The sequence below is a fragment of the Entelurus aequoreus genome, linkage group LG25, assembly GCF_033978785.1.
Source record: "Entelurus aequoreus isolate RoL-2023_Sb linkage group LG25, RoL_Eaeq_v1.1, whole genome shotgun sequence".
Taxonomy (NCBI): Eukaryota; Metazoa; Chordata; class Actinopteri; order Syngnathiformes; family Syngnathidae; genus Entelurus; species Entelurus aequoreus.
Window position 1 is genome coordinate 3,224,059 of NC_084755.1, and position 26,185 is coordinate 3,250,243.

The 26,185-nt window shown below is 37.3% G+C and overlaps 1 protein-coding gene across 4 annotated transcripts in view; it reads left to right on the plus strand.

Moving 5' to 3' along the window:
• The window catches only part of arhgap17b (Rho GTPase activating protein 17b), a 67,818-nt gene that overhangs the window by 24,328 nt on the left and 17,305 nt on the right, over nt 1-26,185 (plus strand). For all 4 annotated transcript variants that reach the window (XM_062036547.1, XM_062036549.1, XM_062036550.1 and 1 more), the window contains exons 3-15: nt 7,374-7,478; nt 17,066-17,142; nt 17,242-17,353; nt 17,437-17,513; nt 19,373-19,475; nt 19,566-19,634; nt 19,716-19,797; nt 19,880-20,007; nt 21,598-21,709; nt 21,791-21,872; nt 21,945-22,025; nt 22,092-22,205; nt 22,272-22,363. In XM_062036547.1, coding sequence (XP_061892531.1) covers nt 7,374-7,478; nt 17,066-17,142; nt 17,242-17,353; nt 17,437-17,513; nt 19,373-19,475; nt 19,566-19,634; nt 19,716-19,797; nt 19,880-20,007; nt 21,598-21,709; nt 21,791-21,872; nt 21,945-22,025; nt 22,092-22,205; nt 22,272-22,363 — 1,234 coding nt within the window. The remainder of the gene's footprint in view (nt 1-7,373; nt 7,479-17,065; nt 17,143-17,241; nt 17,354-17,436; nt 17,514-19,372; nt 19,476-19,565; nt 19,635-19,715; nt 19,798-19,879; nt 20,008-21,597; nt 21,710-21,790; nt 21,873-21,944; nt 22,026-22,091; nt 22,206-22,271; nt 22,364-26,185) is intronic.

Sequence of the window (26,185 nt, forward strand, 5' to 3'; positions counted from 1 at the left end):
CCATCTTTTGACACTTCTTCCACTCCCGTCCTTGCATGCTACACCGCTACAACAAAGATGACGGGGAGAAGACGCCGTCGACGGTGAGCCACGTAAATAAGACCGCCCACAAAACGGCGCATCCTGAAGCGACTGTCAGAAAGTGACTTGAAGATGATGTGTAAAACATCATCTATGCAACATTTTGACCAAAGAACCACCATTACATGTTATGTAGACCACAAGGAAGTCTTTTACATTTAGAAAAAAATAAAAATAATAATATGACCCCTTTAATGCGCCTTGTAATCCGGTGTACTTTTGTATGAAAATAGACCTGACTAGACCAGCTCGTCGGCAGTGTGCCCTATATTCCGGAAAATAGGGTAATTCCTGTAGTGTAATGGTATGCACTTCAGCCTTTTGGGAGGGGTGCGGTAGACAATATATCCTAACAATATGAAAATTTCATATCACGGTTATTGTGACAAATTTAGACTGGACATTTTGTGCCTTCTTTTCGTGTGATAAAATATATGCTAAGCTAGTTAGGTCATTATTGCATGTTAGGCAAGCTTTATTTAGTCACTTATTTCAACTGTTTAGGTGCTGCTGACATTACTTTTGTTTCCCTCCCAGCATGTTTTAAATGCATTATTTTTGTTCTAATAAATTTCCAAATTTTGGGTTATAGTTTCAGTCTGCGAGCTATGTTGCTATCATGCTGAACCACCACAGCAGGCTAGCAAATTTAAAAAATGAGAAGAAAACTATTTACTTTCGACTCTATCCCTGCTTGTTGGATGTTGCATATTTTTTGCTGCAGCTGCTCCGATGTCTCCACGTGTCGAGAGAAAACATGTTCTCAACAACCATCTTGCAAACCTTTGAACAGGTTTGTAGGTGAGGCAGGAGGGATCGTCTCTGTTCTCTTAATCTTTAAATTACCCACTCCATTTTGTAAAACTGAGCAAATGCTAACACTATTTATGGCAATCATCAGTAATGTTTTTTAATATTTAATAATAGGAAGTGAAGTAAAGTGAATTTTATTTATGTAGCCCTTTTTTCTAGAGTCTCTTTACATAGTGAAACCCATTATCTACATATTTTAGCTACATTCAAACTAGGGCTGCAACAACTAATCGATTAAAATCGATTATAAAAATAGTTGCCGATTAATTTAGTCATTGATTCGTTGGATCTATGCTATGCGCATGCGCAGAGGCTTTTTTTAATTTAATTTTATTTTATTTTTATTTTTTATTTTTTTTTTTTTTTTATTTTTTTTTTTTTTATAATGTCCTGCCCAGCTTCTCGGGCAAATCATATAGCAGATGTAGATGCCCATATCGGCTGTTCAGATATACTTTACAAAAGAGAAGTGTAGGATACTTCTCTTGTTGCCTTACTTGTATTTTGACTTTTTTTTTTTTTTTTAATTAAAAAAAAAACTTTTTTTTTTTTTTAATAAACCTTTATTTATAAACTGCAACATTTACAAACCGCTGAGAAACAATAATCAAAATAAGTATGGTGTAGTATGCTGTTTTTTTTTCAATAAAATACTGGATGGGATAGAAATGTAGTTTGTCTCTTTTATCCGATTATTAATCGATTAATCGAAGTAATAATCGACAGATTAATCGATTATCAAATTAATCGTTAGTTGCAGCCCTAATTCAAAACTAGTGTGGTTGGCACTGGCAGCAGGTGGGTAAAGTCTCTTGCCGAAGGACACAACAGCACAGACTAGGATGGTGGAAGCGGGGATTGAACCTGGAACCCTCAAGTTGCTGGCACGGATGCATTAACAACCGAGCCACACGGCCCCGTGGGACAAATGTAGAGGGCATAGAAGGTTCTATCTAAAGCTTCACTGTGTGACAAAAGCTTAGCTTTTTTCTGTGAAATCTAGACAAGTCTAGAACGGTCTTTTAGGGCAGTTGTCCCCAACCACCGGCCCGAATGGTACCGGGCCGCGCAAGAAATAAAAAAATAAATAAAATATTTTATTTTTTATTTATTTTTTTTAAATCAACATAAAAAACACAATATATACATTATATATCAATATAGATCAATACAGTCTGCAGGGATACAGTCCGTAAGCACACATGATTGTATTTCTTTATGGAAAAAAATAAAATAAAATAATTATTTTATTGGCGCTCTGTACTTTTCCCTACGTCCGTGTACCACTCTGTACAGCGGCGTTTTAAAAAGTCATAAATTTTACTTTTTGAAACCGATAACGATAATTTCCGATAATACATTTTAAAGCATTTATCGCCCGCTAATATCGGCAGTCCGATATTATCGGACATCTCTATTCACAATCATTATAAAACACTTGACGACGGATGGATTTTTTTATAATGTATTCTAACTCATAAATAAAAGTCCGCCTACAGCCAGCGGAGGTCTCCTATTCCGCCCATAAAACCCAATAAATAACTATTTTAAAACCGCCAAAAATACTCCATTTACATTTCGTGACTTGAATATTAACCAAGTATTAGTGATATTGTTATTATGAGCGCTAACGCAGAAAAACAATTTGTAGCGACGAATTGTCACGAATGTCACCCACTATAAAAGTGGGTGACATTGTTATCACCAGGAAAGATGAGGTCACCTACCTAGGTTCCATTCTAGAGGCTAACCTTTCCTGTGATAAAATGGCAACCAAGGTAATCAAAAAGGTTAACCAACGAACGAGATTTCTCTACAGAATCTCCTCTCTGGTCAACAAAAGCACCTTGAGGATTCTGGCGGGAACTCTCGTTCAACCCTTTTTCGATCACGCATGCACCTCCTGGTACCCTAGCACCTCCAAAACCCTCAAATCTAAACTCCAAACATCCCAGAACAAGCTAGTCAGGTTACTTCTAGACCTCCACCCCAGATCCCACCTCACTCCTACCCACTTCTCCAAAGTGGGCTGGCTCAAGGTGGAGGACAGAGTTAAACAACTTGCACTGAGCCTAGTCTATAAAATCCACTACACCTCCCTGATACCGAAGTACATGTCAATCTACTTCCTTAACGTGAATGACCGCCATAACCACAACACCAGGGGGAGCTCCCCTAACCACGTTAAACCCAGATTCCGAACTAACAAAGGTTTTAACTCATTTTCTTTCTATGTCACATCAATGTGGAATGCGCTCCCAACAGGTATAAAAGAAAGGGCATCTCTATCCTCCTTCAAAACAGCAATAAAAGTTCACCTCCAGGCAGCTACAACCCTAAACTAACACCCTCCCCGGATTGCTAATAATCAAATGTAAACAATCAAATGCAGATACTTTTTATTATGCCTTCTGATCTCTCTCTCTCTCTCTCTCTCTCTCTCTCTCTCTCTCTCTCTCTGTCCACTACTTGCTGTCCATATCATACCCCCCCCCCCCCTCCACACCCCTGATTGTAAATAATTCAATGTGATTATCTTGTGTGATGACTGTATTATGATGATAGTATATATCTGATAGTATATATCTGTATCATGAATCAATTTAAGTGGACCCCGACTCAAACAAGTTGAAAAACTTATTCGGGTGTTACCATTTAGTGGTCAATTGTACGGAATATGTACTTCACTGTGCAACCTACTAATAAAAGTCTCAATCAATCACTAACATCTATGTTTACATCATCGAGTGGTTCCTAACCTTTTCCTTTTAAGTTTCCTTAAAACAAGTCGTAATGATGCCGCCTTTTTCCGTCGGAGTTTAGCGGTTAATGAAATTTTGTCGTGGACAAAAAAAAAAAGTACCGTGTTTTTCTGACTATATTTCGCAGTTTTTTTTCATAGTTTGGCCGGGGGTGCGACTTATACTCGGGAGCGACTTATGTGTGAAATGATTAACACATTACCGTAAAGTATCAAATAATATTATTTATCTCATTCACGTAAGAGACTAGACGTATAAGATTTCATGGGATTTAGCGATTAGGAGTGACAGATTGTTTGGTAAACGTATAGCATGTTCTATATGTTATAGTTATTTGAATGACTCTTACCATAATATGTTACGTTAACATACCAGGCACCTTCTCAGTTGGTTATTTATGCCTCATATAACGTACACTTATTCAGCCTGTTGTTCACTGTTCTTTATTTATTATAAATTGCCTTTCAAATGTCTATTCTTAGTGTTGGCTTTTATCAAATACATTTCCCCAAAAAATGCGACTTATACTCCAGTGCGGCTTATATATGTTTTTTTCATTCTTTATTATGCATTTTCGGCCGGTGCGACTTATTCTCCGGAGCGACTTATACTCCGAAAAATACGGTAGGTTCTCTTTAAATTACTCATGGTAAAGATGTCCTCATGTTTAAATGGGAGGTACCATGAATTGATTAACGTGGACCCCGACTTAAACAAGTTGAAAAACTTATTGGGGTGTTACCATTTAGTGGTCAATTGTACGGAATATGTACTGTGCTGTGCAATCTACTAATAAAAGTTTCAATCAATCAATCAAGGTCTTTGAAAGCTTGAGTCACACGTACTGTCGATCTGATAATTAGGTTGTAGTCCAAAGTCACAGACATGACATTTTTTACATTGTATGTGCTTCTCATGGAGGACTCTGAACGTGCTAATCTGCACCAGACAATGTGATGACTCGTGCATCCAGACCCGCCAACACCGCAGTCTCAGGCCACTGTATTTTATTTTTTTTTAGATTTAAGTCTGGATTGAATCAAGTCTTCAAGAGAAATACATACTTCCCTGGGTGAATTGGTGAGATAATCAATTGGCTCCAGACAGGGGAAGTTCAGCTGTGGTTTGGCATCATCAAAGAGGAGGACTACAAGTTATAGAGCCTCGCAAAAAGATGAGAGATTAAGATGAGAGAATCCCGCAGCTAATGAGGCGCCCACGTAGTCGCTCTGTTTATTTTGAAACAGGAAAAGGAAGTGTGCACTCAGATATGCCATCTTTGTCAGATGGGCTTATTAAAGTTCAAAAAGATACACATGACAGGGCCTGCTGATATCAGGGGTATTTAGTAGGATGTAATGCACAAACAAACAACACAATGTGCTGTGATTAAAGATATAAACATGGGATGGGTTAAAATAAGAATACAATGACTGTTAAGGATTTGTTACTACTTTGTATTACCTGGCCGTCGAGGGAAGACTATGGAAAACATTGAATGTATTTGGACTGGCAGTTATTGTCCGCCATGTACAGTATGTCGCAGACTCAACGTCTAGGTCCAGAGTATATAAAGTAGTGGTTCTTAACCTTGTTGGAGGTACCGAACCCCACCAGTTTCATATGCGCATTCACCGAACCCTTCTTTAGTGAAAAATAAAATGTTTTTTTTTTTTCAAATTCAAGACAAAGTTATATGTTTTTGGTAACACTTTAGTATGGGGAACATATTCTAAGTAACAAAGACTTAATTTAGAGTTTTTTGGACACTAGGGGAACATATTCTAAGTAACAAAGACTTAATTTAGAGTTATTTGGTTAGGGTTAGGGTTAGAGGGTTAGGGCCAGGGTTAGAGTTAGGGTTAGGGTTATAATAAGGCCATGCCGAATAAGGCATTAATAAGTACTTAATAATGACTAGTTAAGAGCCAATATGTTACTAATTTGCATGTTAATAAGCAACTAATTAATGGTGAATATCTTCCCCATACTAAAGTGTTACCATGTTTTTATACTGGTGCATAAAATGAAGCGTGCATGAACATCACCTTGTTCAAACAACAAAACCAACACAGTGCATAAACTCACAACAAATTACACACCTGCAAATCAGTCTGACTTCTGCTGTTGCCATATCCGTAATACGCCCATAGAGAGAAGTTTTTATTTACACGATGAGTCGGGTGTGTCTTGACCTCCGCCGAACCCCTGAGCCCGACTCACCGAACCCCTAGGGTTCCATCAAACCCAGGTTAAGAACCACTTATATAAAGTCACCAAATGTATTTATTTTTGGTTTTATTTGTGTGATTTTTTAATTCAACATATTAGTTAAATTATCCAGCACAATTTATTAGATTATTCTTTATTATTACCTCAGTTTTTGCCATATGTACAATATGTCCCAAGTCCCATACAATACCACAAAATTGATACATTATCTGATTTACAAACACATAATAGCACTTTCTAAATATTATGAGATAAACTTTATAACATTTTTATTTTGTTTGGGTGGGTTTTTTTTTTTTAATTTTTTTATTTTATAAAGAAATACAATCATGGGTGCTTACGGACTGTATCCCTGCAGACTGTATTGATCTATATTGATATATAATGTATATATTGTGTTTTTTATGTTGATTTAATAAAAAATTAAAAATTAAAAAACTTTTTTTTTTTTAATTTCTTGTGCGGCCCGGTACCGGTCCACAGCCCGGTGGTTGGGGACCACTGCTTTACAGAGAGTAAATGGGACAATGAAAAAGGAGGATTACCTCCAAATTTTTCAGGACAAGCTAAAATCATCAGCCCGGAGGTTTGGTCTTGGGCGCAGTTGGGTGTTCCAACAGGATAATGACCCCAAACACACGTCAAAAGTGGTAAAGGAATGGCTAAATCAGGCTAGAACTAATTTTTAGAATGGCCTTCCCACAGTCCTGACTTAAACATGTGGACAATGCTAAAGAAACAAGTCCATGTCAGAAAACCAACAAATTTAGCTGAACTGCACCATTTTCGTCAAGAGGAGTGGTCTAAAATTCAACCAGAAGCTTTCCAGAAGCTTGTGGATGGCTACCAAAAGCGCCTTATTGCAGGTAAACTTGCCAAGGGACATGTAAGCAAATATTAACATTGCTGTATGTATACTTTTGACCCAGCACATTTGCTCACATTTTCAGTAGACCCATAATAAATTCATAAAAGAAGCAAACTTCATGAATGTTTTTTGTGACCAACAAGTATGTGCTCCAATCACTATCACAAAACAATAAGAGTTGTAGAAATTATTGGAAACTCAAGACAGCCATGACATGATGTTCTTTACAAGTGTATGTAAACTTTTGACTACGACTGTGCTTGACAATAAAATATTTGGTATTTTTGTTGGACTACAGTGTGTGGTCGTTAGAGCTGTCCCAATACTTAAGCATACTTAAACATGGTCTAATAACAATGAGCTGAAACTCACTTGTTCTGCTCTCATAAAATACGTCAATCAAATGCGTCAATCAGCTTCCTCTCGTATTACCACACACGTTGACAATCCTCATCTGTCAACAAAAACAAAACTCGATGGAAAGTGGACAGACGGACGTGCATGCGAGAACAACGTTTACATTTGGAGCCCCCCACCTGCTTCCTGGACAATGTTGAAGAGGGTGAAGCTGTTTACACACATCAGGGTGTTAATGTGTGTGTTGTGTTCCCACTCAGATCGAGAGGCGCATGGAGCTGGTGCGCTTGATGTCGCACAACACGCACAAGAAGCTGGCGTTCTGTCTGCAGGGTCAGCCGGGCATAGACACGGAAAAACGACATGTAAGTAATGCAGTCTTCATTCAACACATGCTCCTGAACGCACCCTCACAAAGCTCTTACAACAGTCTATATTGTTGGAATGTTCATGTCAGAATAGAGGGGATGTACACAGTAGGCTTTGTGTGGATGTATCACTTGTCACCACTCACAAGAACATGCTATCTTGCGCAATGAACACCACCTTTCTGTATTATAGTAGTAACTTGTGAGGTGCCACAAGGGACCTAAGTTATTTACCGTAATTTCCGGACTATAAGCCGCTACTTTTTCCCCTCGTTCTGGTCCCTGCGGCTTATACAAGGGTGCGGCTTATTTACGGCCTGTTCTTCTCCGACACAGACGAAGAGGATTTCGGTGGTTTTAGTATGCAGGAGGAAGACGATGACACAATGATTAAAGACTGATTTTTCCTTTACCGGTAGGCTGGTTATTTTGATAACGTACAGGCGAGCACTTTGTATTACTTTGCACCGTTGTATTATTTGTACTCTGCACGAATGCTGTTCGCCATGTCAAAGATGTGAAAGTTTGATTGAATGATTGAAAGATTTATTGTTAATAAATGGGACGCTTTGCGTTCCCAAACAGTCATCTCTGTCCCGACAATCCCCTCCGTGGTAGCAGGAACCCCTATATACTACGCTAAATACACATCAAAACCCTGCGGCTTATAGTCGGGTGTGGCTTATATATGGAGCAATCTGTATTTTCCCCTAAATTTAGCTGGTGCGGCTTATAGTCAGGTGCGGCTTATAGTCCGGAAATTACGGTATACTATATTTAAATGATATTTGTTCAGTGTCTAATAAATTGAAATGTATTATGTTTGCAGATGATACAAATGTATATTGTTCAGGAGAAGACTTGAAGGAAGTGTTGAGGATAATAGAGGTTGAGTCGATTCAGCTAAAAAAATGGTTTGGTATTAATAAGTTATCATTAAATGATAAGAAAACTAAGTTTATGGTGTTCAGTGGTGCAAGGACAAATTGTGAAGCAAAATTAAAATTAAATCAAGTGGAAATTGATAGAGTATATCAAACTAAATTCTTGGGAATAATAATTGATCATAAATTATGTTGGAAACCGCATATTGAATATATAAAGGGAAAAATATCCAAATCCATTGCTATTCTTTATAAAGTAAAACAGATGTTGAATAAGAAATGTCTGCATATGTTATATTATTCTTTTATTATTCCATATCTAACATATTGTGTTGAAGTTTGGGGAAATGTTTATAAAACAAACGTGGACCCAATAATTAAACTTCAAAAAAGGGTCATTAGAATAATACACAAAGCGTGCTACTATGAACATACCAATCCATTATTTATAAGTTCTAATGTGTTAAAATGTTCAGATATTGTGTTTTTAAAAACAATGGAAATTATGTTTCGAGTAAAGAACAACAGCCTTCCAGCTTGTATTCTTAGGTTATTTCAATTAAGAGGAGAAAACTATCATTTACGGGGATATTGATTTTTGAAATAGGTAAAGCAAGAAGGAATATAAAATACAGATGTATTTCAGTTTTAGGAGTTAAATGGTGGAACAAGCTCAGTGATGAGCTGAAGACATGTACTTCTTTGTTAAGGTTTAAGAAAACATCCATCCATCCATTTCTACCGCTTATTCCCTTCGGGGTCGCGGGGGGCGCTGGAGCCTATCTCAGCTACAATCGTTGAAAGGTGAAATAATTGAAAATTATAAAATATAGCAAAGATTACTTTCATCCCAATTGATTTTTTTTTCTTCTTCTTTTTAACGTTGATGTTTCAGGTAATCTTTTTTTCAGTGAAGGTATAGGATAGGCAAATATAAGCCTTGGCTTCAGCCTATTCCTTTTTCGGTCATGTTTTTTCTTTTCTTTCTTTCTTTCTTATTATGTAACACTAAGTTATGAAGCTTGAGTGGTTAGCATGTAAGCCACACAGTCAGAAGATTTGGGTTCAAATCTCCGGGTACTCCGGTTTCCTCCCACATTCCAAAAATATGCATGTTAGGTTAATTGGATACTTTAAATTGTCCATACAGTGCATCCAGAAAGTATTCCCAGCACTTTTCCCACATTTTGTTATATTATAGCGTAATTCCAAAATGTAATACATCAATTTATGTCTTCAAAATTCTACACACAATACCCCATAATGACATCATGTTTTGAAATTTGTTTAGCAGATTTATTAAAATTCAATAAGTAAAATATCACATGTACTTACAGTACAGGCCAAAAAATTTTGACACACCTGCGTTTTCTTTATTTTCATGACTATTTACATTGTAGATTGTCACATCAAAATTATGAATGAACACATGTGGAGTTATGTACTTAACAAAAAAAGGTGAAATTACTGAAAACATGTTTTATATTCTAGTTTCTTCAAAATAGCCACCCTTTGCTCTGATTACTGCTTTGCATACTCTTGGCATTCTCTGGATGAGCTTCAAGAGGTAGTCACCTGAAATGGTTTTCACTTCACAGGTGTGCTTGAAGCTCATACCAAAGACTATAAAAATGGGAGCCATTACCTCCCTGCTTGGCACTCAGCATCAAGGGTTGGAATTGGGGGTTAAATCACCAAAAATTATTCCTGGGCGCGGACACCGCTGCTGCTCACTGCTCCCCTCACCTCCCAGGAGGTGATCAAGGGTGATGGGTCAAATGCAGAGAATAATTGCGCCACACCTAGTGTGTGTGTGACAATCATTGGTACTTTAACTTTTAACTTCAACTTTAATTGCTTTCAAAGGTGCATCAACAAAGTATTAAGCAAAGTCTGTGAATACTTATGTACATCTGGGGCCGTACTTATCAAGCTTCTTAGAATTACTCCTAAGAAGTCTGCTAAGAGTTGACTTAAGAGTAAATAAATTCTTCGCTGAAAGCTGCACTTAAAAGTTAGTTATCAAGCGTCTTACTCACACTTTCAGCGAAGTGTAGGACTGAATCTTAAGTGTCACACTCAGAGCTGAATTACGACATTACTATGTGCCGTAAACGGAATTTTAGGTCACGTCATTTCTGTGTCCATAGAAATGACCAATCACGGAAGGGAATCCCTTGTCCAAGAATAAAGAAATATCTTGGAAATATTTAAGTGGACAATGGGAGTGTATATTTTGACAATAAACTACAAAATAATACAAAACAAACTAGTCCCCGCCGGCACTCACGCTACCGCTCCCTCTCTTCTATCGCCCACACACTCACTGACGTCACTCACCTCACGGCCACACACATACGCTACTGTCATAACATTTTCTTTCCAATTCATTAATTAGGCAACTAATTTGAAACTGGTGTGGGTGGCTCTATATATACTAGCCCACTGCAGACACATGCAGAAATCAACAAGGAATCGAAAAGCATTAAATCTGTGACAAAAATAAAATCCGCTCTGTCTAAACGATACCGTTTGATCAGCTGCTCGTCATCAAAAAAAAACAAACATTGTTCCATTCCCTGAACGTTCGCGCACGTCTCTCTCGCCTCAGTGCCATCCCCTGCTGGCAACTCCTAACCACTTAAGACACCTCTGAAGGTCTCTTAAATATCGTGGAGAGTAGGAGTGATTCTTAGACTTAAGAACGTTGATAAAAAGCTTTTATTCTTAAGTTTGAGAGTAAGACTAAATTTCGCAAATTCTCAGGACTTAAGTGTAAAATGGCACTCTAAGAAGCTTGATAAGTACGGCCCCTGATTTTTTATTTTTATTTTTTTTATAATTTGGCAAAAAAAACCAACAACTTCATATTGTCATTTAAGGGTATTGTGAGTATAATTTTCAGGATTTTAGTCTGGATAAGGCTGTAACTAGGGATGCAACGCTAAACGGTATATTGATAAACCACGGTAAAATTCCAGACGGTTAGTAAAACCGTAAACATTTTTAGTTATTGAAAAACCGTCATTTATTATTGCTTTTTAAGCAACACTGCTTACTTCCTGGACACGAAGTCGCCACATGTTTACCAGCGTTGTTTGGCTCGAGAAAACATTGGCGCAAAGTACCTACACGGACTTGCTCCAGGAGATTTCCCCTCGGAGTAAACGGAGCCAAACGCTTCGTTGCACGTTGTTTTCCTCGCTTCACTTCCGTAGCATAGAGTCTTGGTGTGCGTTTAAGAGCGCACTACTGTTAGATGGCGACAAATGTGAACAGTATTGGAGACAGACTCATTTGTCTTCACACTAAAAGTATACAGTGGATAAGAAAAATATTTGATGTTGCTTTCATGTCCTCTCACCTGTTGTGACTGAGTTAATGAGGTGAGAAAACATGCAGCAGGCGATGTGTAGGTAACGTTGCCACAACTTAACTTGTTTATAAGGTCTTTAGTTTGTTTACTAGGATGGTCACTCTTACTTTAATTAACCTAGACCTTTGTTAGTGTTCCAATAACATCAATACTAGCTCAAATGTTTTATCATCTCATCGAATTTAACGCAGGCTGTGAAGTATCAACACGCTGAGGTATGAAGGTTGTGTATTAGATGTGGGAGGTATCACTACAGTTCATTTTGTTGGCCAAACTGTTGTTGGATAAGAACAACGCTTGTTTATTTGAATTTATATTCATTAGCCAAAATGCTTTGTCTTTTATATTGATATCAAAAAGTAAACAGCGTGTTTTTTTTACATTACTTGTGGTTTTTCATGTGACAAAGTAAAAACATTCATGTGACATAGCATGTTAAAATGTCAAAATCGGTCCCGATATAGCGTGTACATCTCAATGTAGACAAAATGTGCATAACTTTTAAAAAAATACCTCTCTCTATCAAAATGTAAAACTAGACATAAAGGCATTATGTAATTAAAAAAAAAAAAAGCTGACATGTTGATACTATTAATGAACAAAAACACAAATATTAGTCTTTAAAGGCCTACTGAAATGATTTTTTTTTTATTTAAACGGGAATAGCAGATCCATTCTATGTGTCATACTTGATCATTTCGCGATATTGCCATATTTTTGCTGAAAGGATTTAGTAGAGAAAATCGACGATAAAGTTTGCATCTTTTGCTCGCTGATAAAAAAAAGCCTTGCCTGTACCGGAAGTAGCGTGACGTCACAGGAGCTAGTATTCCTCACAATTCCCCATTGTTTACAATGGAGCGAGAGAGATTCGGACCGAGAAAGTGACGATTACCCCATTAATTTGAGCGAGGATGAAAGATTCGTAGATGAGGAACGTGAGAGTGAAGGACTTGAGAGGCAGTGATGGACGTATCTTTTTTCGCTCTGACCGTAACTTAGGTACAAGCTGGCTCATTGGATTCCACACTCTCTCCTTTTTCTATTGTGGATCACGGATTTGTATTTTAAACCACCTAGGATACTATATCCTCTTGAAAATGAGAGTCGAGAACGCGAAATGGACATTCAGTGCCTTTTATCTCCACGACAATACATCGGCGAAATGCTTTAGCTACGAGCTAACGTGATAGCATCGTGCTTTAACTGCATATAGAAACAAAACAAATAAACCCCTGACTGGAAGGATAGATAGAAAATCAACAATACTATTAAACCGTGGACATGTAAATACACGGTTAATGCTTTCCAGGCAAGGTTAACAATGCTGTGCTAACGACGCCATTGAAGCTAACTTAGCAACCGGACCGCACAGAGCTATGCTAAAAACATTAGCTCTCCACCTACGCCAGCCAGCCCTCATCTGCTCATCAACACCCGTGCTCACCTGCGTTCCAGCGATTGGCAGAAGGACGAAGGACTTCACCCGATGCGTTTGGCGGCCCGGAGACGTAGGAAGTCAAGGTGAGGTCGGCGGCTAGCGCGTCTGCTCTCCAACAAAGTCCTCCTGGTTGTGTTGCTGTAGTCCGCTGCTAATACACCGATCCCACCTACAACTGTCTTCTTTGCAGCCTTCATTGTTCATTAAACAAATTGCAAAAGATGTCCAGAATACTGTGGAATTATGAAATGAAAACAGAGCTTTTTGTATAGGTTTCTACGGGGTACCATAACTTCCGTTACTCTGACTTTGTCACGCGCATACGTCATCATACCGCGACGTTTCAGCCGGATATTTCCCGGGAAATTTTAAATGTCACTTTATAAGTTAACCCGGCCGTATTGGCATGTGTTGCAATGTTAAGATTTCATCATTGATATATAAACTATCAGACTGCGTGGTCGCTAGTAGTGGCTTTCAGTAGGCCTTTAAATATATGGATAACGTTTACCTTTTTATTAGATGTTACAAATTCCTCGATGGCATCACATTCCCACCCCAACACCGTTTTATCTAACATAATGAATAATCGTGATTATTATTTTGGCCATAATCGTGCAGCCTTATGTGTAAGACTAGATCTCATATATATGAACACTATTTTTATCTATATGGACAAAAAGTGCAGTTACATCTTATGGCCATCATGTGCCATCTTGCAAAATGTGTTTTAATTGTTTATCTCTTATAATCATAAGGTGCCATTTATTTATTTTTATTTACACTACCGTTCAAAAGTTTTGTCACATTGAAATGTCCTTATTTTTGAAGGAAAAGCACTGTACTTTTCAAAGAAGATAACTTTAAACTAGTCTTAACTTTAAAGAAATACACTCTATACATTGCTAATGTGGTAAATGACTATTCTAGCTGCAAATGTCTGGTTTTTGGTGCAATATCTACATAGGTGTATAGAGGCCCATTTCCAGCAACTATCACTCCAGTGTTCTAATGGTACAATGTGTTTGCTCATTAGCTCAGAAGGCTAATTGATGATTAGAAAACCCTTGTGCAATCATGTTCACACATCTGAAAACAGTTTAGCTTGTTACAGAAGCTACAAAACTGACCTTCCTATGAGCAGATTGAGTTTCTGGAGCATCACATTTGTGGGGTCAATGAAACGCTCAAAATGGCCAGAAAAAGAGAACTTTCATCTGAAACTCGACAGTCTATTCTTGTTCTTAGAAATGAAGGCTATTCCACAAAATTGTTTGGGTAACCCCAAACTTTTGAACGGTAGTGTATGTTCTTTTGTTTCTGCCTCTATACTATGCACTTATGTTGCTTTCATATGCACATTCAATCTCTGATTGAGGTACATGAAACAGTGTTCTTATCTACAATAATGTTTTTTCCTCAAAGGCAATCATTTTGAATGTTTGTTTTTTAATAAAACTTTGTCCAAATATTTCAGTTTAAGTACTTTTTGAAAATGTTGAGCACATATAAAAATAAAGCGATAATAACAACCGTGATAATTTTGGTCACTATAACCGTGATAAGAAATTGTTATACCACAACATCCCTAGCTGTAACATAACAAAATGTGGAAAAGTAAAGCGATGTGAATACTTTCTGGATGCACTGTAGGTGTAAATGTCAGTGGGAATGGGCGACTGACTGGTGACTCGTCAAGGGTGTACGCGCCTGTCGCCCGAAGTCAGCTGGAATAGGCTCCAGCTAATATGAGACTCTAATGAGGATAAGCGGTGTAGAAAGTGGATGGATGGATGGATGGATACGTGGATGGTTGTATAAACACCAATTTATAACCAAATGCTGAAAAAATATTAACCTGATAATAGAGAGTACATACAAAATTACCTCATAAATATATATCTTAGAAAACCTATTTTTGACCCCAAAGTATTGTAGCACAAAACTTTTAAGTACTTAAACATTTTCATTAATTTTATTCGTATACTTTAACATTTAACATCCATTTTCTACCGCTTGTCCCTTTTGGGGTCGCGGGGATCTCAACTGCATTTGGGCGTGTATAATAATACTATAACGTATACAATTTAATATATTGTATACATTGTACTTCCCAGATTGGCTGGGATAAATCAAATGATTCTACTGCCTTTACAAATAAGATCATAGCAATAAAAAGTTAACAAATATAGTTTCCTGGCTTTGTAACAATATACAGTATAAAGTAGTTTAGGGCTGCAACAACTAATCGATTAAATCGATTAAAATCGATTATAAAAATAGTTGCCGATTAATTTAGTCATCGATTCGTTGGATCTATGCTATGCGCATGCGCAGAGGCTTTTAAAAAAAAACCTTTATTTATAATCTGCAACATTTACAAACAGCTGAGAAACAATAATCAAAATAATAATGGTGCCAGTATGCTGGGTTTTTTCAATAAAATATTGAAAAGGACAGAAATGTAGTTTGTCTCTTTTATCCGATTATTAATCGAAGCAATAATCGACAGATTAATCGATTATCAAATTAATCGTTAGTTGCAGCCCTAAAGTAGTTAGAATAGAATTAAATATATGAAAATACTATCATATAACACAGGGGTCCCCAAACTACGGATATGGCCCGCCAGCGTCCAAAATCCGGTCCGCAGGAAACCCCAAGTTAAGAAAAAAATGTAAAAAAAAATTATAATTTTTTTTTTTTGTTATTTTAAAAAAATCTGTCCTTTCTTATCAATTTTCTACCGCTTGTTACTCTCGGTGTCTCCTAGCCACTCAGGCAAATCATATTGTCTAAAAATGCATTTTCCCATCGATAACGTGACATCATCATGCTCGCGCCAGAGTGTCGGGCGAGTGTGCGGCAAGTGCGCACTCTTTCAGTCAATTAGTGTGCGAGGAATATATATATATATACTGTATGTATATACATTTTTTTTAACCCAATGTGGCCCCCGAGTCCAAAAGTTTGGGGACCCCTGATGTAACCGATTGTGTGTGGAGGGAGGGAGATGATTAGGGCTGCAAATCTTTGGGTGTCCCACGATTCGATTCAATATCGATTCTTGGGGTCACGATTCGATTATAAATAGATTTTTTTCGATTCAACGCGATTCTCGATTCAAAAACGATATTTTTCCGATTCAAAACAATTCTCTATTCATTCAATACATAGATGTCAGCAGGATCTACCCCAGTCTGCTGACATGCAAGCAGAGTAGTAGATTTTTGTAAAAAGCTTTTATAATTGTAAAGGACAATGTTTTATCAACTGATTGCAATAATGTAAATTTATTTTAACTATTAAATGAACCAAAAATATGACTTATTTTATTTTGTGAAAATATTGGACACAGTGTGTTGTCAAGCTTATGAGATGTGATACAAGTGTAAGGCACTGTGACACTATTGTTCATTTTTATTTTTATTTTTTTTATAAATGTCTAATGATAATGTCAATGAGGGATTTTTAATCACTGCTATGTTGAAATTGTAACTAGTATTGATACTGTTGTTGATAACATTCATTTTTGTTTCACTACTTTTGGATTGTTCTGTGTCGTGTTTGTGTCTCCTCTCAATTGCTCTGTTTATTGCTGTTCTGAGTGTTGCTGGGTCGGGTTTGCTTTTGGAATTGGATTGCATTGTTATGGTATTGCTGTGTATTGTTTTGTTGGATTGATTACGGTACTTTAAAAAAAAAAAAAAAGAAAATCGATTTTTGAAAAATGAGAATCGATACAACGTGAGAATGCCGATTCGAATCGATTTTTCCCCACACCCCTAGAGATGATGCTCACTTTTTGTGGCGTTTGCTAAACCTGAAGTTGTCAATTTCATTGTTTTTGTATGATGCGTCAGTAACAATGATGTACTATTAGAAAAAGCTGCCATTGAATGCACTCTCCCAAGCAATGCAAGAGGGCGGCACACAGTTGGGCTGCGAGAGTCTGATTGGGTGAGACAAGAAATATGTTAGTGCAAAATATTTTCTTTTCTTTCAATGCAGTATTTAAAGATTTAACTTTTGTTTATGTTTTTATTCACACGTAAACAGCAAGATGATGGACGTGTGCGGCGAGGCAGAAGCCAAGTTAGCCACTGAACTGATGGTGCATGAAGTGCAGATCGAGAGAGACATCCTGGATCCTCTTAACCAGCTAGCCGAGGTACTCATTCATGCTGGAGTAGACATTCACAACATTGGGCATCTTTTGACTTCGTTTTGTTCTTTTGCTCCGATTGTTCACAGGTGGAGATCCCTAACATATTAAAACAGAGGAAGCAACTCGCCAAACTGGTCTTGGACTATGACTCTGCCAAGACAAGGTCAACAAAACTTGTGTTTTGTTCTTAGTAAATGTTAACTTGTGCAATATGTTGTGGTATTACTAGGGGTATAACGGTACTTGTATTTGTATTGAACCGTTTCGGTACGGGGGTTTCGGTTCGGTTCGGAGGTGTACCGAACGAGTTTCCACATGGACATATTAAGTAGCGTAACGCACGTTGTGTAAACAATGCACACCGAGGCACAACACACGGCATGCTAGCAGCTAACGGGCTAGGATAGACTGACCATACGTTCTCTTTTCACCGGACATGTCCTCTTTTGCGGAGCTGTCAGGGCGGAGTTTCTTAAATGCCTCAAATGTCCAGCATTTTGAGTTAGGGTTGAGACAGAGAGAGCGAGAGAGTTATGATAAACGCGCATGCGTCGCCAGGCTCTGCTTTTTATCCATAGATTTATCACATTTAATTTTTTATTATCTATAGCAGGGGTGTCAAAAGTGTGCCCCGGAGGCCATTTGCGGCCCACAGCTAATGTTTTAAAGGCCCACGGCACATTCTAAAAATACTATTCAAATAAACAAAAACATAACATAAGTGAAATAAAAAAGCTTAAAGGTTAAATGTCATTTAGAAAAAGTTGCAATGTTGACTAATAAAACAAAGCTGTTTTTTTTTCTTTCAAACTGTCATTGCTCAAAACATAATATTGAATAAAAATCAATGTTATTTTGAATTATTGACCTATCCAAGGTTCCCATGACTTTACATCAAATATTCCACTAAGAAAAATATTTTTGGTGGAAGATTTTGCAAATTTGGTAAATAAATAACCCAAAAATTTATATTTTGTTGTTTTCTTACTGTATCGAAAATGAACCGAACCGTGACCTCTAAACCAAGGTACGTACCGAACCGAAATTTTTGTGTACCGTTACACCCCTAGGCATTACCTTTCATTATAAAGCTATAACAGGGTATCCGCGGGGTCTTAAAAAGTCTTAAATCCAATCATTTGAATTTAAGGCCTTAAAATATCATCATAAAATCTCATAAAAGGTCTTAAATACGATTTTGAAATGTCTTAAAAATCTATTGATGTTTTATTTAAAACATGCATAAACTTCAATCTTGATTTTTAAATGTTTGGATTTTTGAGGATGCTAAAACGGAACTAAAGGAGGCTACCTATGCTGATCCATCCATCCATTTTCTACCGCTTATTCCCTTCGGGGTCGCGGGGGGCGCTGGAGCCTATCTCAGCTACAATCGGGCGGAAGGCTATGCTGACCCGTCAGAATTTATTGAGCACCACCAGCTAGTGTGCTGTGCGCGCAGCGTTGTGTTGTTACAGCTAAGCATAGCATTGGAGAAAACTTCACGAAAGCCCACAGCAAAGCCAAATGACTTGCATAAGATGGGTAAGTAAAAATTCAAAGATTTAGTTGTTGTTTACTTGAGTCATATTACCATCATATTGCAGTCTACACATATCTCTTATGTGTGACTGCCATCATATTGCAGTCTACACGTATCTCTTATGTGTGACTGCCATCTACTGGTCACACTTATCATTACACTATGTACCAAATAAAATTGCGTTGAGGTCAGTAAGCAAAACCAGAATTATTCCATACATTAGCGCACCAGGTTATAAGGCGCACTGTCGAGTTTTGAGAAAATGAAAGGATATTAAGTGCGCCCTATAGTCCGGAAAATACGGTACTTACAATTCATTCTGGACCTCGGATGTTACTTTGTCGTCGTATTGGATGTGAAATGGTCTTACATTATTTTTAAGACGGCCTTAAAAAAGTCTTAAAAAGTCTTAAATTTGACATGTTGACACCTGCAGAGACCCTGTTTAAGACTGTTTTGGACATCTTGTTATTGTGCAGGTGGTACCAAGCTACCAAGTCCAGCAACCAGGCCATGGCCACTAAGGTCGACTCCCTCAAGGACGAGATGGACGAGGCCCTCAACAAAGTAGAAATTTGCAAAGTAGGTTTAATCTTAAATGAATTGAATTACATGAAACAAGCCTGTGATCAGAGTTTAATTGATCTTTTTCTTAAAAAATGTCCTTCTCAGGACCAGCTATCGGCGGACATGTATAACTTTGCGTCCAAAGAAGGAGAATATGTGCGCTATTATCCCATGGTGAGTGTGGTAAAAACAATTCATTTGATGTAACTTTAGCTAAAAAAAGTATCCACAATAGTGCTTGTCATTGTAATCCAGTTATTAGAGGCCCAGGCAGACTATCACAGAAGGTCTCTGGCAGTGCTGGAAGACGTGATACCGACTATACAATTACAGAAAGGTAAGCAGTGATGCCTTTCATAACAAAACTTAACTTTGATTAGCATATAAATAAACAAGGGTGATACCTTTTTTTTCTTCAGATTCCTGGACGGAGAAGCCGGCATTTGGCACATCCCTAGAGGAGCACTTGAAGCGGAGTAACCGAGACGTCGCTCTGCCTATCGAGGCCTGCGTTATGATGCTGCTGGAAACAGGGATGAAGGAAGAGGTATGGCCGAGGGAGGGAGAACTATTTTTATTTTATTCTTTTTAATTATGTAAAAAGTCTCAACCGCAGGGACACGTTTACAGGCGCACTCATACAATGTAATCCACATACAGTCGTGGTCAAATTTGACATACACTTGTAAAGAACATAATGTCATGGCTGTCTGGAGTTTCCAATCATTTCTACAGCTCTTATTTTTTTGTGATGTAGTGATTGGAGCACATACTTGTTGGTCACAAAAACCATTCATGAAGTTTGCTTCTTTTATGAATTTATTATGGGTCTACTGAAAATGTGAGCAAATGTGCTGGGTCAAAAGTATACATACAGCAACAGGGTTTCCCACACATTCATTTATTTGTGGCGGCCCGCCACGAAAGAATTACGTCCGCCACAAATTAAAAAAAATAAAATAAAATAAAAAAATATATATATATATATTTTTTTTTGGTCCTCTCTAGCTTCTCAGGCAAATCATATAGTTGATGTAGATGCCCATATCGGCTGTTCACATTTACTTTACAAAAGAGAAGTGTAGGATACTTCTCTTGTTGCCTTATTTGTATTTGACTTTATTAAACGTATTTATATTAGAAACACAACATGTGTATATAACAAAGGGGGCAAAGTCTGCAGGCAGTAGGAAACACATGGTTAAGTGTAGGGAGTAAAACTGATGGCAGTCTAAAGTTCAAGATTTTTGGAGCTCTTTGTTCAGTGGATCAGATGTTTGATGAAGCTCTGTCTATCTACCACCACTACTGTTTTCTGTTTATTTGTTACTGACTGTGGCAGGACACCTCTGCCTCTGTTTCACTTTATGTTGCTGGTAAATAATATGGTTGTAGTAGTAGGCTAAAGTTAAATTATTTAGTATGCACTAATTAAAGGGGCAGAGCTTTGAGACCTTTTAGCTTTTATATTTTATAAGATATATTTTTTGTAAGAACCACAATTAATAAATATATTTCAGTGAATAACTTATTGTTCAAATCTGTATATAAATATGTACATAAATTGTTGTAATTATATTGTAAAATGGATGGACGTTTAAAACAAAACTGTTATTATTAATTAGTAAGTATACATTTTTTGAGCCTTTTTAGAGAAAATCAAATCATTGTAGTAAATTATGCAAATTACTCGAAGATGTCATGGTGGCCACGCCCCCACCACCACCGGTATCTTGGCAGTTTATGGGAAACACTGCAGCAATGTTAAAATTTGCTTACATGTCCCTTGGCAAGTTTCACTGCAATAAGGCGCTTTTGGTAGCCATCCACGACTATATACGACTGTATATATCGGTATCGATTGATATCGGAATCGGTAATTAAGAGTTGGACAATATCGGAATATCGGCAAAAAAGCCATTATCGGACATCTCTAGTAAAAATATATCGAGATCTACTTTTTCGTTCATATCGCCCAGCCCTACTCTCCTATCATTTTGTCAAAGTAGCTTTAATAGGGATAAAAGTTAGAGACACGTGGGCTAACTCTTTCACAGCATAACAAGGCTGCATTAGTCCAGGCTACTTAGCCAACCACAAGTTAGGGCTAGTAACACCAAGTCCACCTTCTTTGCAGGGTCTGTTCAGAATAGCAGCCGGAGCGTCAAAACTAAAGAAGCTAAAAGCCGCCCTGGACTGTTCAACTTCCCAGCTTGAAGAGTTCTACTCTGACCCACACGCCGTCGCCGGTAATGACAACCATTTTTGTTTCTGTTACAAACCTACAAAAAAAACAACAATCTAGCCTAGATCATTCTTTTTGCACACAGGAGCCCTCAAGTCTTACCTCAGAGAACTTCCCGAACCTCTCATGACTTTTGGCCTTTATGACGAGTGGACGCAGGCATCCAAGTAACAAAACACACACGCGCCACCGGTGCGTTCCCATGATGCAACAGTGACTGGTAACTGTGTGTGTTTCAGTGTGTCAGACCCTGACAAGAGACTTCAGGCTCTGTGGGTGACTTGTGACCGTTTGCCAAAGACTCACAAAGCCAACTTCAGGTGAGAGTTGCCTTGAAATAAATAAATAAGGAGTAGAAAAGTAAACAACTGAATGAATACTTGTAGGTACCTGGTGAAGTTTCTGGCCAAACTGGCTCAAGACAGTGATGCCAACAAGATGACTCCCAGCAACATCGCCATCGTCCTGGGGCCCAACCTGCTGTGGGCAAAGGCCGAAGGGTGAGAACTATTCATGTGTAAAGCTTGAGGCATAGATCGAGCTGACTTGTTTTTACCAAACTTCAGGACACTGGCGGAAATAGCTGCTGCTACATCGGTCCACGCAGTCGCCATCATCGAGCCCATTATCCAGCACGCCGATTGGTTCTTTCCTGAAGGTATGTGCAGCTAGAAAAAACACACTCTACCACTTGTGCTCAAAGTACACTGCAAAAACTGAAATCTAAATAAGATTAATATCTTAAATAAGGGTGATATTTGCTTATTTTCTGTCTGATAAGATAATTCTTCTCGCTAAGCAGATTTTATGTTAGTGTTTTACTTGTTTTAAGGGTTTTGGTCCTAAATGATGTCAGTAAGATATTACAGCTTGTTGCTGAGATGTTATGACCTATATTGAGTAAAACATGCTTGAAACTAGAATATGAACTGTTGCAAAGCTGTGTCATCAACACTCAAGTATAAAACTGCTTTTTTAAGTAATAATTTCTTACTTCAAGCATGATGTATGCATATCATTATGTCAAGATAATGGCACTAGCATTTACTTAATTTAAGAATATTTTTCAACATATTGAGCAAAAAGGTCTCTTTTTTTTCTACCAAGAAAAGTGCACTTGTTATTAGTGAGAATATACTTATTTTAAGGTATTTTTGAGTTCATTGAGGTTAGCTAATTTTACTTGTTTTGGAAAGTCTTGACAAGCCGAATTTTCTTGTTCTATTGGCAGATAATTTGGCTTAGTTCAAATAAAATACCCCTCATTTTTGTATTTTTTTCCCTTGTTTTTCCAACACTGACTTCTTGCAGTGTAGAAAAACATACTCTACCACTTGTGCTCAAAGTACACTGCAACAACTGAAATCTAAGTAAGATGAAATATCTCAAATAAGGGTGATATTTGCTTATTTTCTGTCTGATAAGATCATTCTTCTCACTAAGCAGATTTTATGTTAGTGTTTTACTTGTTTTAAGTGTTTTGCTCCTAAATGATGTCAGTAAGATATTACAGCTTGTTGCTGAGATGTTATGACCTATATTGAGTAAAACATGCTTGAGATTAGAATATCAACTGTTGCAAAGCTGTGTCATCAACACTCACAAGTATAAAACTACTTTTTTAAAGTAATAATTTCTTACTTCAAGCATGAAAAAAAAATCATAATGCCGAGCGCATATCATTATGTCAAGATAATGGCACTAGCATTTAATTAATGTAAGAATATTTTTCAACATATTAAGCAAAAAGGTCTCCCTTTTTTTTATACCAAGAAAAGTGCACTTGTTATTAGTGAGAATATACTTATTTTAAGGTATTTTTGGGTTCATTGAGGTTAGCTAATTTGACTTGTTTTGGAAAGTCTTGACAAGCCGAATTTTCTTGTTCTATTGGCAGATAATTTTGCTTAGTTCAAATAAAATACCCCTCATTTTTGTATTTTTTTTCTTGTTTTTCAACACTGACTTCTTGCAGTGTAGAAAAAACATACTCTACCACTTGTGCTCAAAGTGCACTGCAACAACTGAAATCTAAGTAAGATGAAATATCTCAAATAAGGGTGATATTTGCTTATTTTATGTCTGATAAGATCATTCTTCTCACTAAGCAGATTTTATGTTAGTCTTTTACTAGTTTTAAGGGTTTTGGTCCTAAATGATCTCAGTAAGATATTACAGCTTTTTGCTGAGATGTTATGACCTATATTGAGTAAAACAGGCTTGAGACTAGAATATCAACTGTTGCAAAGCTGTGTCATCAACACTCACAAGTATAAAACTGATTTTTTAAAGTAATAACTTCTTACTTCAAGCATGAAAAAAAAAGTCATGATGCCATTATGTCAAGATAATGGCACTAGCATTTGCTTAATATAAGAATATTTTTCAACATAAGCAAAAAGGTCTTTTTTTTTCTACCAACAAAAGTGGACTTATTAGTGAGAATATACTTATTTTAAGGTATTTTTGAGTGCATTGAGGTTAGCTAATTTTACTTGTTTTGGAAAGTCTCGACAAGCCCAATTTTCTTGTTCTATTGGCAGATAAATTTGCTTAGTTCAAATAAAATACCCCTCATTTTTGTTTGTTTCTTGTTTTTGAAGACTGACTTTTTGCAGTGTATGGTCTTGGGGAATAAACAAATACAGTGTGCTCAATAGAATATGACCAACTGCTAGCATAATGTAAAACATCCAAAACATAATGTGTGCACAAGTTAACCAGTCGGCAGCTAGCGTGAGACGCTAGCGCAGCATTTGATACGTTCACTCAGCGGCGCGCTCTTTCTTTTCATGGGATGCAAGAGCAGCAGATAATACATACATGTAAAGTCCTTTGTCCACAAAACATGCAGTGTGGGGGAAAAACGGTAAAGTCAAAATTTTTGACTTTGAGCTGACTTGCGTCACACATCAAAAGTTTTTAAACATTAATAACATAGCCACATGTCTCAGGCCTACACAGTTATTTCCTGTCGCTAACTATGACTATTGTAATGTCCCGTTATCTGGTCTTCCAAAAAAGGATATTAGGAATCTACAATTATTACGAAACTCAGCTTCACTCGTGCTGACGAGGACCAGAGGGCTTGACTCACATTACACCAGTTTTAAAGTCGCTGCATTGGCTCCCTGACAATTATAAGGTCCTATTATTAGTTTTTAAATGTCGCCTTTTTATCTAACTAAGACACACAGTGAGGCGGCATTTATTTACTATGGGTCCCACCTGTGGAAGAGTCTGCCAGTGAATCTCAGGACTGCAGAGACCCTTGATATTAAAAAAAAAAAAGACGGTTAAAAGTCACACCCTTTTGATCAGGCTTTTTACTAGTTATTTTAAGCTCTTCTTAAATTCTTAATTTTGATTTGTTACTTTCAATTGTATTTACTGCTATTAATACTACTATTATTCTTACTATTTTATGTTTTAAATATTTTTTGATTTACCGTAATTTCTGGACTATAAGCCGCACCTGACTATAAGCCGCACCAGCTAAATTCTGGGGAAAATACAGATTGCTCCATATATAAGCCGCACCTGACTATAAGCCGCACCAGCTAAATTCAGGGGAAAATACAGATTGCTCCATATATAAGCCGCACCTGACTATAAGCCGCACCAGCTAAATTCAGGGGAAAATACAGATTGCTCCATATATAAGCCGCACCTGACTATAAGCCGCAGGGTTTTGATGTGTAATTAGCGTAGTATATAGGGGTTCCTGCTACCACGGAGGGGATTGTCGGGACAGAGATGACTGTTTGGGAACGCAAAGCGTCCCATTTATTAACAATAAATCTTTCAATCATTCAATCAAACTTTCACATCTTTGACATGGCGAACAGCATTCGTGCAGAGTACAAATAATACAACGGTGCAAAGTAATACAAAGTGCTCGCCTGTACGTTATCAAAATAACCAGCCTACCGGTATATGAAAAGTCAGTCTTTAATCATTGTGTCATCGTCTTCCTCCTGCGTACTAAAACCACCGAAATCCTCTTCGTCGGTGTCGGAGAAGAACAGGCCGTAAATAAGCCGCACCCTTGTATAAGCCGCAGGGACCAGAACGAGGGGATAAAGTAGCGGCTTATAGTCCGGAAATTACGGTATTATTTATATTTCATTTTTACATATTACATATATCAGGCCGTAAGACTCTTGAACGCATCATAATAATCCCCTCAATTCCCACCAAAATTGGATTAACTGGCTGGAATATAAAGACAATATAACATACATCATAAATGTGGATGCATATGCAAAAGTGCAATATATTTATCTGTACAGTAATCTATTTATTTATATCTGCACCTTATTGCTCTTTTATCCTGCACTACCATGAGCTAATGCAACACAATTTTGTTCCTATCTGTACTGTAAAGTTAAAATTTGAATGACAATAAAAGGAAGTCTAAGTCTATACAGTCGTGGTCAAATGTTGACATACACTTGTAAAGAACATAATTTCATGGCTG